The 13105-nt window shown below is 43.3% G+C and overlaps 2 protein-coding genes across 3 annotated transcripts in view; one reads left to right on the top strand and one right to left on the bottom strand.

Moving 5' to 3' along the window:
- Window positions 1–4010, top strand: part of entpd5a (ectonucleoside triphosphate diphosphohydrolase 5a) — a 13964-nt gene extending 9954 nt beyond the window's left edge. Inside the window, exons 9-14 of the mRNA XM_035609777.2 lie at window positions 1–23; window positions 132–233; window positions 916–1059; window positions 1161–1217; window positions 2139–2254; window positions 2447–4010. The exon at window positions 1–23 is cut by the window's left edge and continues 39 nt beyond it. Of these exons, the coding sequence (XP_035465670.2) occupies window positions 1–23; window positions 132–233; window positions 916–1059; window positions 1161–1217; window positions 2139–2254; window positions 2447–2530 (526 nt within the window). The 3' untranslated portion in view covers window positions 2531–4010. The remainder of the gene's footprint in view (window positions 24–131; window positions 234–915; window positions 1060–1160; window positions 1218–2138; window positions 2255–2446) is intronic.
- A 308-nt stretch (window positions 4011–4318) lies between these two features.
- On the bottom strand, window positions 4319–13105 carry coq6 (coenzyme Q6 monooxygenase). Of its 2 annotated transcripts, none has more exons than XM_035609778.2 (12): window positions 12741–13105; window positions 12323–12457; window positions 10725–10783; window positions 8772–8898; window positions 7435–7565; window positions 7238–7345; window positions 6902–6973; window positions 6704–6811; window positions 5857–6059; window positions 5513–5628; window positions 5008–5174; window positions 4319–4450 (listed from the first exon to the last, which is right to left on the bottom strand). In XM_035609778.2, exons 1-12 carry the CDS (start codon window positions 12940–12942, stop codon window positions 4421–4423), a joined length of 1458 nt encoding a protein of 485 aa, XP_035465671.1. In that variant the 5' UTR covers window positions 12943–13105; the 3' UTR covers window positions 4319–4420. The 2 variants fall into 2 exon arrangements, with proteins under 2 accessions (XP_035465671.1, XP_035465672.1); XM_035609779.2 differs by having other exon boundaries at window positions 6911–6973; window positions 12741–13104.

Below are 13105 nucleotides of genomic sequence, written 5' to 3'. Positions count from 1 at the left end.
CCTTGGCGCACTCGGAGCCGATGGTAAAGCATCTACTACCTTTTTTACCACCACTCTATTTGCTCTCAATCTTTCACAAATGTAGGCACTGGAAGAGGTCAAAACTTTTTTTTTGTCCTTTGTTTTCCTAGGTCTAGACTGGAAAATCTTCACTAGTTCCTGCCTCCCGAAAAAGTTCAGAGAAGATGTGACTTTTGGAGGAACCACCTACAAAGTTGGCGGGATTCCAGACGGTAAGATAAAAGCACTCTGAGGTTTTTGATTTCCTTCCCAGTGCCTTGGGTCCAGCGATCCGCGCATTCCTCTCCCGACCCTGGAACACAATAGAGTACAGTACAATACATTCTCACATGAGAACATTTATACCGCTGAAGTTTCTTTAACCTTGGCGCCAAACGCATGTTTTGTCATCCTCTCTCTCTCTCTGCCTTCCCTCTTGAACAATTATATTGAAGTCAACCTTGTATTTAAACGAAAAGAAAACTGTCAGTTAAGTTCACAAATAAGGCAGTCACTCCCATACCACAGTCAAGTAGCCAAAAGATGCTGGGCTTGTCCCTGAGTTGTTATTTTTTTTGTGTGTAACGAGCGGCTTGATCGGACCACTCACAATTATGTGGTAAAAATAGACAGCCCAACAGGGCTGCGCTAACTGTCGCTCTTGTCAGCACATGGTTTTGCCGGCACAAATGTGCCAACCATACCCATGGGGCTGTGTGAAACTTGTCCTTCCGGGGCTTCCCTAGTATATTATCTGGTAAACCCCTAACTTCCAACCCGTGGTTGACCTCAAACTGAGGCTCCGGACTCTCCCAGTTGCATTCCATCCATTGCTGCCTCTGTGCACCTTTAACTAACTGTTGACTCCTTGTTTTTCCTTTTGTAAACGACACCTTCTACCTTGTCTCTCCTCAGGCTATGCAGGCTATAAGCTGTGCTACTATGAGGTGATGAAAGTGATCAAAGGAATAGTTCTCCAGCCCTATGAGGTGAAGGGCAGCAGCATCTTCTACGCTTTCTCCTACTACTTCGACAGAGCTGTGGAGTCTGGCCTCATCGGTGAGGAGTCACCTTCCACTGCCACGATCTTTCCAACTAATGATCAACATTTCCCACAAAATAGGTATTCTAATTGGACATTTGTTTTTCTTTCTCCACAGATGCCAGTCGAGGTGGTGCGATTGAAGTCAGGGATTTTAAGAAGAGAGCCAAGGAAGGTAAGAGTTGCATGTCGTCTTCTCCAGGCTTGGATCAACACAGCACATGAAGGCAACAATCTTAAAAGTTATACAAAACCACAGAAACTTCACACACAACTCTGAGTCTGTGCTCCAAACAGCAAAGAGCCAAGCTTGTTTGTGCCCAAAACTTCTGGTACACTGGCGCCAAATTGGCACAGCTTACCCTGCCGAAAAAGAATTTATTACAACAGTAAAATGTAACTGATTATTTGCTAAAATGTGTCATGGAGCTGGATTATAAGACTAACGTAGTTTATTATAGGGTAAATATATGTTAACATCACCACAAAACGTTGTAGTGCGTTTAACCAACACACGCCATGCTGATCAGCTCAGGTTTGTGACACTTGCGGTGTCCGTGTTGAAGCAGAGATTCATAGCAAGTGTATCACAAAATGAGTTGGTGTGTTATATAAGGCTGTTTGGGTTGTGAGAACACTGTCACATGGTCTTGCCGAGGCAGCGCTGGCAGCTGAGCTGAAGATGTCTGTCTAGCCCAGGCAGGAGGGCACCTGACAGCCACACACCACCTGCGGGCTGACACACACACACACACACACACACACACACACACACACGTATACACACACACGTACACACGTACACACACACACACACACACACACACACAAACACACACACACACACACACACACACACACAGTTTGACACCACCACCCACCCACAACCTTGTGTTGACCCTCAGCTATTCTCCTCACACCTCCCTGTTTATTCAGCCAAACAAAAACAGAAAGGTCATCTTTTAATCATGTAGCACACGGGTTAGAAAAGAAGGGTGTTTTTTTAAATAATTTAGTTAATACATGGAACCTGACTGTATAAGAAATGCTTTTGCCGTCACATGTATGTGAAACCTGTGGCTTTTTGTGTTTGCAGTGTGCAACAAAATGACCAAATACCGTGCTATCAGCCCCTTCCTCTGCATGGATATGACATACATCACTTGTCTGCTAAAGGAGGGCTTTGGCTTCAAGGACAACACCGTGCTGCAGGTGAGCAAATCAGACAAATACAGTGGATGTGGGAGACAAAGAAATGCATTGTACAAAAAGATGCACAACAAACCATATTCTGTTTCAGAAGACTTAAACGTGGGTTTATTAAACCTGCACGACAGTAGATGAAGGACACTGTTTGTTGCTCTGTGGTTTTGACGGAGATGCTCCTCTCGCTCTGCTCAACAGCTCGCCAAGAAGGTGAACAACGTCGAGACGAGCTGGGCCCTGGGGGCGACCTTTGACTACTTCAGAGACCTCAACATCCACTAAGGACAGCTCGCTGCCGCTGCAGCCGGCACTGAGACAGTCTGTCACTGTGGGGCTTCCCTTCCTCCATCCACCCCCGATCAGCCCGTCCACTCACACACACACCCAGTCCCACCACGCCCCTCCTCGTTTCCTCCACCTCAGGACCCCGCGAACCTTCCGAGAACTGTTGAGCGAGAATCAAAAGAAAGAAATCACTATATTTTTATAAGGCCAGCTATTTCTACTGTATGTTGAGCTCCTCACTGATGGGCTGACTTTATTTTTGTAAAACGTTTACATTTTTGATTCCTTATGGGTGTCGAAACTGAAATGTCGTTCTCACCTACCTTCAAAGTGTGTACAGGGTAGTTTAGAAGCAATACAACCGGTCATGGTATTTTGGTGGTTACTGTGGTCCTGGTGTGCACTGTACAGCATAGTGTAAAACCTTTAAGAGACTAGTTGCTGCAGTGCAACCATAAGTAGTTTTTCTAAATGCTTGTTAATCAATCATCTTTTTTATTCTAGCAGTAAATTATCTTACAGGAGACTAATTAGTTTTGCCCCTTAGCCTTTGACAAGTTGGACATCATTGGAAATTGAGCAGATGAAAACCATACAACTTCTTTTCTTCAACCTTGCACATAAAATTTCTTTGCAGATATTGTAGCGAAGGCGTGATCAGATACTTCGATTTCGACTAAAGAGTTGTACATATTCATCCGGACTCAGGGGGGCAGAGAGAGAGAGAGAGAGAGTGCTGCGGGGAGATGCCTCTAACAGACCGTGTTCTTACGGCTTTTACAAGTATGAGGTTAATGCCTGTATTTTTAAGGTTCAGCCATTATTGTTTGTTTGGTCTAGAGTGGAAAAGGCCTTACCAAGCATGGCTAAATTGCAGGGGCCCCAAGGTCTGAGCTGTACTTTACTCTAGTAAAGGAAAAAAAAACCTCTCATCAGGGGCAGATAGTGCATCCAACAACATAATTAACAGCCATTAGAAATAACAAAAAAGCAAACAGAAATTATGTTAAAAAAAAAAGAAAAAAGTTTGAAACCCACAACTCTTTCACTTGTTGCTGGTTGCTCAAAAACATCAGTGATACTGTATTCTTGCTTGTCATTTTTTTTCTTGTGAACTGTATAAATATTTAATTAATTGAAAGTTTATCTAATGTATTTTAAGTATCCTCATCAAATATTAACTCTTGGACTTTATGTAACTGCTGTCTAAGCCACGCCTCTCTGACTTTTCAGTATTCAACATGTTCAATAACTACTGTTTGTATATACATAATGTAAACTTATATTAGTGAAATATTGACACAAACTGCTTTGACATTGCAAAACCTTTATGCTGCACAGTTGCTCAGAAATGCCTCTATGTTCATTAGTGTGAATAACCTGATGACTGACAATATGTAAATGGTTGTTTTTATTAAGTCCAGTGAAATAAGTGCATACCATTCATGTATGTTTTAATAAAATATAAAAAAATGTGCATTGTGTGTAGTTATACTTTGTTCTTTATATAAATGATAGAGTAACAGAAATGATCCATGATTGTACGGTCTAAAGTTTCCTACATCTAGGAATGAATTAAGGTGCTGTTTTTCTTGGATAATTCAGAATTCAGTGCAATTGTACCTGCAAAATAGGAACGAATCTTAACATAAAATCAACAATCCATATGCTATGACATGCTTGGGATAGCTGCAAAGTCATGATCCATACAATATTATAATATACCATACTATTAGTTGTCGTGTAGTTGATTTAATATGTATCAAAGCTTGCAAAAAATCACAATAGAGTAAAATAAATCTTTATTATTTTAGTTTTTTTTACAGTCACACTTTTATAGCTCACAGCCTTGGGAGATCCATAATCGTCCAGTGCCTGGCGAACGCATCACTTGCTTGCAAATGCCATGATCTGCTCCTGCGGGGGCAAAAAAGAGACGTCGACTCAAAAACTCTGTAACATGTGAATCTTACTCAAAGCCTGCAGCACAGCAGACCTCTGCACATGACCTGTAAACCAGTGAAATCGCCATCCTTTAATATGGAAAAGATGTCACGTTTAACTGTGCGCCTCCACAGTGAAATGCCTTTACAGCCAGTTACAGTTGTGTTGGTCTGAATCACTAAGTAGGGAATAAAGCCATTTTGCATGAGCGGTTGGTAATAAAAGGGGTGTGAAAACACAAGCCAACACCGCTGTCCGCTGCCCCAGGGCCAGCCCTGCACCCCACCCACACACTTTTGGTAACACTAAATTTGGGGCTAAACTTAGATGCCATAGTAGTAGGTTCAAAAACCCTGGAAATTATAGACACCGCTAAAGTAAAGCTCCGTGTAATCAGAAGGAGTGTGGAGGGTGGGGTCAGTGTGGAGGTGGAGCTTAGGTATGACAGGTGGTTGATATTATCGGAGTGATGGCCGGTCTAATGTCTGAGGACATGTTTGGAGGTAGACGCCCGACGAGAAGGAGCTTACCTTCAAAGCTGGGAGCATGTTGGTCGCCTGCAGACCGAAGGTGCGTAGGAGAACCGCAGGGGCAGAGTTAGTGGAGTAAAGGCGTTTCATGAGGTCGATGGCAGCCATCATGGGCAGGTTGTGTCGCTGGCGTTCGGTTTCATATTCTAATAAGTGCTGGATCGCTCCTGCACAAACAAACAAAGACATGGGGTTAGAAACCGAATTTGAATTTGTGTATAACCAGTCATGTGTTTTCTACATTAAGTCGCGGTGCTATTTTGACTTAAGAACATTTAACAGAGGAAAAAAATAATCATAATATCTCATAACAGGATTTCATTTTCATGAAAACTTATACACAGTTCCTGGAAGGAAGAGCAGGAATACATCAAATACATGTTGCTGGAAAAGCAGATGCTTTTTATAATTCAGGTCAACAGCATGTACTTCGGCTGGGCAATGGAAAAGAGGGGAAAACCACTGCGCTATAGTTGTAGGGCTTCTGTTTAGAGTTCTCACTGACCCAGGTCCTTCCCGTTAAAGGCCGCCTGGCTCAGGAGCCGCGTGAGGCAAGCCACATCCCCAAAGCCCAGGTTGGCTCCCTGACCCGCCAGGGGATGGACACGATGGGCTGCATCCCTGCAAAGACAAACATATCATCCACTATCCAAATATATTCAGCATGTCGAATGCTATTTAATGCACACTGCAAAAAAAGTGATTCCCTAACATGTGAGCAATAGCTGAACTGAGTGTAAATAAGTGAACAATTTGCAGCACAAAAGCTGATTTTGACTTTCTTTTTAGATCTCTCATCTCACAAAATCTTTCAATGTGCAGGCTATCACTTTCTGTATACCATCTTACCCAATCAGAGCCGCTCTGTGCCTTATGTACTCCGATGCGTGACCCATCCCCAGAGGGAACATGACCCGGGTCTTTGGGCCGATCCCAGCCACACTTGGAGGGAGCTGTCGAGGTGAACCTGCAGATGGCATGACGGCTGACAGGGCGCCACGGAAAAGCGAGCCAGCCGTCTCAATCAGCTCCGACTGGTTTTCGTTATTCCACTGTCAAGCGTGCACACACAGACAAGCAAGAAGAGAGACGCGTTCACAGATAATGAAAAGAGGTCAGAGGAGAGAGAAAACAGACAGTATCCCTTTAAGTGGACAAAGAAATTAGCTGACATAGGAGCAAAGCCTAACTCGAGTGAAAGTGCTTTTCTTCCCCTCCCTAACTAAATGGTTTGGCAGGGCCTCAGGAGCTGGGCTAATTAAAAGAAGATGCCGGCCAGGCCATGCAGTTGAATTAGCTCTGTTTGAAAAACATTCCATGCAGTAATGGTCGACACTGGGTGACCACAGGTTTAATTAGCAAACCAGGCCTGAAACCAAACGTGACTCAACCGTGGTGACCCCGTCAATCAGCAGGCCCACTAAAAATAGCCAGCTTGGGAAAAAGGAGATCTCCAAACATAAAAAATGGATAGGTATGTCCTTCCCGCAGTGGAATATTAGTATTGTATAGTCTGGGCAAAACAACGACAATATTGTTTGTGTGAGTCACTGAAAACCGCTCAACACGTGAGCAAGTCTAACGAGAACCCCTGCAAACCACAGTGCACCACACTACGCATACAAAAATATTGCATGGGCTTAGTGACAGACCGTGAATACAACATCAGCCGTTTAATGATCAGAGCTGGACTTACAAAGGCGGAGTTTATGGCGTCAACAAAGCTCTCCTCATCCAGCCCCAGGAGCTCCTCAGCGAGCCGATGGCTGGTCGACCACACCAGAGAGCTCTCAGTGTCCGACAGCTGCAGTGCACAGAGCACGGATGATGGAGCTTTATCAAATGCTTATTATGACATTTTACAGACATTTTGCTTTTACCTCTACTGATTTACATAAATTACCGGCAACATCGCAATGGGTCCAGTTGGGAGGAACCTCTGCCATGCGACATTGTTCTCCGTGGGCTGCCAAAGACATAAATCAAATTAAATATTGTATTGAATTTGTTTGGCATTGTCTTGTACAGCTATATATTTACTTAAATATATAGCACATAATGGCAAGATAATTTAAAGGTTGCCGCTTCGTGGGTGTATTGTTCTCTGCATGCTGAGAGATATGAAATAACAAAACTATCATAATAAAAAGATGGTCAATTATAATAATGCTTGCTTAACACATTAGAAAAAGTATGGAGAAGTACACTGTACGCCTGTGTTGATACTCACTTCTGATAGATGCAGCACAGCAACAACAGCAGACTGGTCATAATTCCACTTGACTGTGGGTATCCCCAGTTCCCTCCTCACCATCGAGTTTGGTCCATCGGCACCAATCTGGAAAAACATGAGAAAAGGAAGAATGGTAAAAAACATACCGAAGCACACAGGAAAAAGGACGATTTGTGTGATGGAATCAAACTGACCAGCAGCTTTGTCTGAAGAGTCTCTCCGCTGGCCAACGTGACTTGGACCCATGGGACGGAGTCTGCTGCCTGGTGGGGCATTGGCCACGTGTACTTCACCACCTTGGACCTGTACTTAACTTGCACATTATCTGACAAACAACAAAGACATAAATCAGTTGACTACAAAGCTGGCGGAAAATAAAATAAAGCAGTGCTCCTTAAAATAAAATGGCAGCTGCCGTGACTCTCACAACACAACAACCAATTTTGGTCCTGTGAATGTATCATCACACCAAATCAGCGCTTTGCTCCTTTTTTTTTTAATTTTATTTTTATGAATCGATGGTCTGCCTGCAGCTAAAGCAGTGGAATATCTATAAACCACCTCATAAACACCACTGGTTTTCCTCCCTGGCTCATGGTAGCTGCCGAAGTTCACATCTGACAATCTTCTTAATAGTCTTGGCCTGCTACACGACACTGACTAATCGTGTTTATCTACAAGCACACCACGCCACACTTTACACATGCTGCCAGCTTGATGGATTTTGCAGTAAAACAGCCCATCTTCCTAAAATATCAGCAGCTGTCATCCCGAAACATGAAAGGATCCTGGGCTACGTTTGCCGTGCCAACTTGGAGCGGGACCCATCCACAAAGCGGCTACTACTGCCTGAAGACTAATGTCAAATATGGCTTTTCCAATGATTGGAGAGAAGGGTTGCATTGGAAACAGCTGGCGGGGAGCACACTTTTCATGTAGTGCGTCCCGGGCATGACAGCACCAAGTCTAAAATGAGAGGAGAGAAGCGGACAAACGGGAGGCACATGAGGCAGAAACGTGCGATGACCACACATCCGTTACGTGGTGCAAAATGTTGAAAACTGTTTATAAATATGCCACTTTAACTGTCAAGCACATAGCAAAACTGAGTTTTATTTGAGAACCTCACAAAAGTTGTTCTAATGTCAGCAGCGATGCAGCACGATACACTGGCGGCGCTTCAGCGTCCTCAGAGGTGGCAAAGTTTGTCGGCACATGGCAGTTTTAAATAGGTCACTGGACCACTTCACGTGTCCCCAGAGGGTGCCGGGGCTCTGCAGCGCCCCAAATATGAGGTGTTAAATTTAAATTACAGGAAAAACACGGATGGCTCCAAGAGTGTAACTTGTCTTTTAATGTAGTCACCAGGACAGCGTACAAATAACCCAAACCTGAGGAACAGGATGGAATAAATGCGGTGGCATTAGTGGCCAGACCCGGCCTCCATCAGGCAGATGGAACAGAAATCATGAGGCCGTACCGAGCACTGCTCTACTGTGTGGAGATTCATGTTTGAGTCACACGTGCTTACCGGACAGACCATCCAGCTGTTTGGTGAGCGCGGCCACGACGATGTCGTTCTCAACGATGTAGGCCATCTCGTCCTGCAGGTTCTCCTTATCGAATGTGATCAGGGCATCAGAGCAGGCGTCCCAAACCTAAATGAGAAACCCATTATGCCTGTGGTCTCCAAGTCTATCCTTAAATGCGTCCCCTTTCCATATATATATAGATGGGCAGAGAAGTGCCGCTCAATTGAGCTGAACACATCAAAGTTTTGAGATGCTGTCGGAGGTTGGCAAAGGCTAAATACGTCAACCCCAGAGCAATGAGGGACACCAACACCCCTCTGGTTGGGGCTGGAGGATTTTCAGCTGAACGGAGCTCTCCAAGGTGGAGGTCCAAATTACATTTTGTGATGTGGATTTTCGCAAACATTGTCTCGGAAACACAACTGACAAATTACATGTTTGTGAACATTACAGAGAAGGTCAATATTTACCCATGACCAAAAGCAGCAGATTGAGATATGGTTTTAGGCTACCGTAATACCCAATCTGAAAGCAGAGCAAGTTAAACACGGGGGATGAAAAGCGTTTGTACAAGATTAATCCTCTCCTAGGTTGTAACTATGGTGACAGAACCCATCATTCGGCAGTAATATGCTGCTGCACTACTTTTTTCCTACTTGCCATTAAGTAGGGGGGATATACCCACGAGAAAACCACTAATGGCAGTGGGTTCGCAACTTGTGATAAGTGGTTGGGACGAAAGATCTACCGAGACCAGCCCAAAAATCGCTTTGGTTTTGTTTAATGCAGGGTGAAATGATGAAACTCTCGGGCAGAACGAGTTACTACTTTTAACAGTACACTTCCCTGCAACTTTATGGAGAAAAATGAGTGCAAAAATGAGGCGATGATGGCAAAAACTCAAGTTTTGCCTTCTGTTTCGAATCTAAACCCTCAATGCTAACTGGACATTTAAGGTGAAAAGAGTATTTTATTGCGTGGAAAGAATGTTATTTAGATCCGACTTGCAGCACATACTTTGGCACTATGGCCGAGATGTATATATGACTGAGATTCAAGGGCAAACAAGCCAAAATAGTGGTAGCAGAGGGAAAGGTATAATGGGAGAGGTACACTACCATAATCACTGTAAGGCACTGCATGATGACATCTTAGGCCAAGAGAGAAACCCTGCGGTCGGGTGTTTGGTACACACCAACCACATCTTACAAGACGGACTGAGCCTGCACCCACAGCCGTAAAGCACGTCCACTTTGCAGCAAACAACCTCCTAATCTTTCATCTTCTACCCGTTGTTCACATGAATCTTCATAATTAGAAGATGCGGGTACCAATTTGAAAATCTCAAAATGATTTTTCCTTCACGGAGAAAATGGCTTTAATAAATAAAACTTGCAAGGTCGTGAAGCCATCCAGCACTCTGAACAAGCCTGGAGATGGCCCTTTAAAAGAAAAGAAAAGCCTTGTTTTCATTGGCATCTAGTGTGCCACAGACCCTGCTGAGCTAAAACAAAAGGCAAGAACTGCACAAAGGGGTGAACAAATTGCATGTTACATGAAACCACTGTTTGCCATTTTTACGTGAACAATTACGTATCATGTATATTATAATATCATACGGTATTTTGTTGCTTGATAATTAAGATGAATGACTGGGTAGAGGCTGAGTGTAACAGATTTTTCTCTCCACAAATTGCACGGTACCAAGATTGATGGATGACAGAAATACATACAGTACAACTGTAAATTAGAAAGCCCGGAGGACATATGCAGGAAAAAACTCACGTTGTGTAACAGGAGGTTTCGGGAAGATGTTCAGTGCTGCAGTTATTTCTGTCAAAATTACACTTTTCTGAACATTTCGTATAGCAAAAAAATGGCAGTTGCTGTACTGGACAGTACAGGAAAAAAAAATGAAACTTAACATAATAGAGTAGTGAAGATCAACATACCTGCATTCTTTGATACGGCTTGCATCTCATCTTTGAAATGTGCTGCCATGCTCCAATACCTGTGAGTGTGCAAAACAATTCATATCAATTACATTACAAATTTGATACAACCATGTACGTCAGGCCAGTGCATCACAAAAAAATCCCAATCATATATCCTAAAAGTCAATAGAATAGAATAGAAAACCTTTTCGAGATTAATATGTTAAAATAGAAGTGTGGTTACTTTTAGTTATTGCACGGGATGGATATAGCACTTACAAATGATGTGAATATGTCATATTTATGATTTCGTAGAGTTTAGAGTTCAAAACATGAATACGGTTTTGTTTTTTTATGAAAAAGAAAAAAAACAGGGAGTGGACATGTTTATATAATGTGGGTCACTGGGTAAAGTCAGAGCTGAATGTTTGCTACACTGGGACAAGAGTCAGGTTTCAATCTCTTAATGTGGATGTGTTCTCCATTGTACATGTTTGAAAGACAACTTGCTTTAAACTTTAAATTTGACTATTAAGTGATGTGATTAATAATTCATCGATCTCTCTGTGATTGTTTGTTTTTGTGCTACTGTATGCGCCACCTTTAGCCTGCATTTTTTCTGTGCTACTGTGGTTCTAAATTATACGATGCGAATTTAAAGCACCATGTAAAGTTATTGTGAATGCTAGGTGGCCAAGTCTGAATTTTTTATAAAGATGGTTAACGGTGCTCCATAAACATGGGGCAAGTTTACTGCATATCATTAATTAGTGTGCGGGTTCCAATGGGAGGCAATGACGTGACAGCCAAGCACAATGTTTCAAATGAACTCCTTCACACTGCACCACTGTGCTCCTTTGAAATACTCTAGTCAAATTCAGATGAAGTCTCTGATCAGATAAAAGGTTAAAACTGCAAAGTCAGTAAGTGATTTAACGAGTAATAAAAAAAGAGCAGCATCTGTCTCTACCTTTCAATATTCTTCTTATTAAAAATATTGTCATGATGATATTATGTGACCTACTGGGGATGTGTTGCAATTGTCTCTGCTCACTTATCAGATGACCACAAGATGTACTTGTTATTTTAAGACATCAGTCAGGATAAGTGCGTATGGATTTATGCAACAATCAGAGTAATTTCACCGAAGAAATGCTGGTTACGTAATTATAACATACACAAAGGTCTGGACTGAGGGTGTTGTTCAGCGATGTCTCATGGATTATCATCCTGAGAGTTTAATCTAAGATTTATATTACTTAGTTAAAGACTGCACTACCTGAAATCCCCAACTCTCCTTCCCCGTGGCATACACAGTCTGGATAACTTTGAGAGAAATACCTTTAGTTCCTTAACTAAGAAAAGAAAAATGTGTCAGGGGAAGATCCCAAGTGACCTTATCATAAGAGGAACAAGTGAGATCAGAGAGGATCCCTACTAAGCCTGGGCGACTGGACAGTGTCTGATCCCTGTCTTACGTTGTCGGAGCCATTTACTAGTGTGGCACAAGCGTTTCACAGGAAGGGAGCCAATAATCAGCACTGGCAAACCTTTCTATATAAATAGATACAAATAGACTTTGATAATGCTGATTGTGAGAGTGTAGGCTGCTGTACCGCTGAGGAGGCTGACAGAACCAGGGCCGATGGAGCTGACTCTGGTGCTGTAGGTGTCTGGGACCTTGTCCATCACCTTCTTGTTGCCCGCTTCAAGCAGCAGAATCTTCTTACCCAACAAGTGGGTATCCATGCCTGTCAAAAGTTAAATATTGTATATGAAAAATAAAATGACAGCACATATGTGAGAATGAGTCTCACAGATCAACTGGAGTATATAAACACTGTGGTGAGGCTCTGGATGTGTAATTTAGGCATTTTATTACATTTGTGCTGATGCAAAGTGTTTCTCTTTACAGAGAGGCGAGTACTGCCTTTTTAAATCTGCCTTTAATTTCAATATGGACAGGTTGATAAAAGCTGCGTGTCACACACGCACCAACATGTGGTCACTGGGTGCAGGGAGGACACCACTCACCCAGGGAACACGCCATCGCAGATCCAACCATCCCTCCCCCGGATATAATAACATCATACACCTCACTCCTGCCGCCATCGTCCCCGTGCTCTGCGCACACGAGTCCTCGTCGGAGGATGTTTGCCGCAGACACGCGCTTCTCTGTAACTGAACACCGGCCGAGTCCGTGGAAGGCCAGCGCCGCCTTCGCGAGCTTGTGCATTATAATCCCGTCGTCACGCGACAAGCCGCGTTTATTACACACACGGAGATGGACCGACGGAACCCTCTCGTGTGACAGCCCGGACAGACGTGTCCACCTTGAGTGTCTCCTACAGAGAGCAGCTGTGTAATCCGGCCATGTTTTGTTGACATCAAGCGCTGCA

Source organism: Scophthalmus maximus, chromosome 15, assembly GCF_022379125.1.
Source record: "Scophthalmus maximus strain ysfricsl-2021 chromosome 15, ASM2237912v1, whole genome shotgun sequence".
Classification (NCBI taxonomy): domain Eukaryota; kingdom Metazoa; phylum Chordata; class Actinopteri; order Pleuronectiformes; family Scophthalmidae; genus Scophthalmus; species Scophthalmus maximus.
The sequence above is the reverse complement of the archived record's forward strand: the minus strand, read 5'-3'. Positions and strand labels throughout refer to the sequence as shown.

Coding starts and splice junctions, on each gene's coding strand:
- coq6 (XM_035609778.2), bottom strand. CDS start 12,942: ATGCACAAGCTCGCGAAGGCGGCGCTGGCCTTCCACGGACTCGGCCGG. Junction 6,060..6,703: donor ACGCCATAAACTCCGCCTTT/GTAAGTCCAGCT, acceptor CACGCTTGACAG/TGGAATAACGAAAACCAGTC. Junction 5,175..5,512: donor CTTTAACGGGAAGGACCTGG/GTCAGTGAGAAC, acceptor TTGTTTGTGCAG/GAGCGATCCAGCACTTATTA.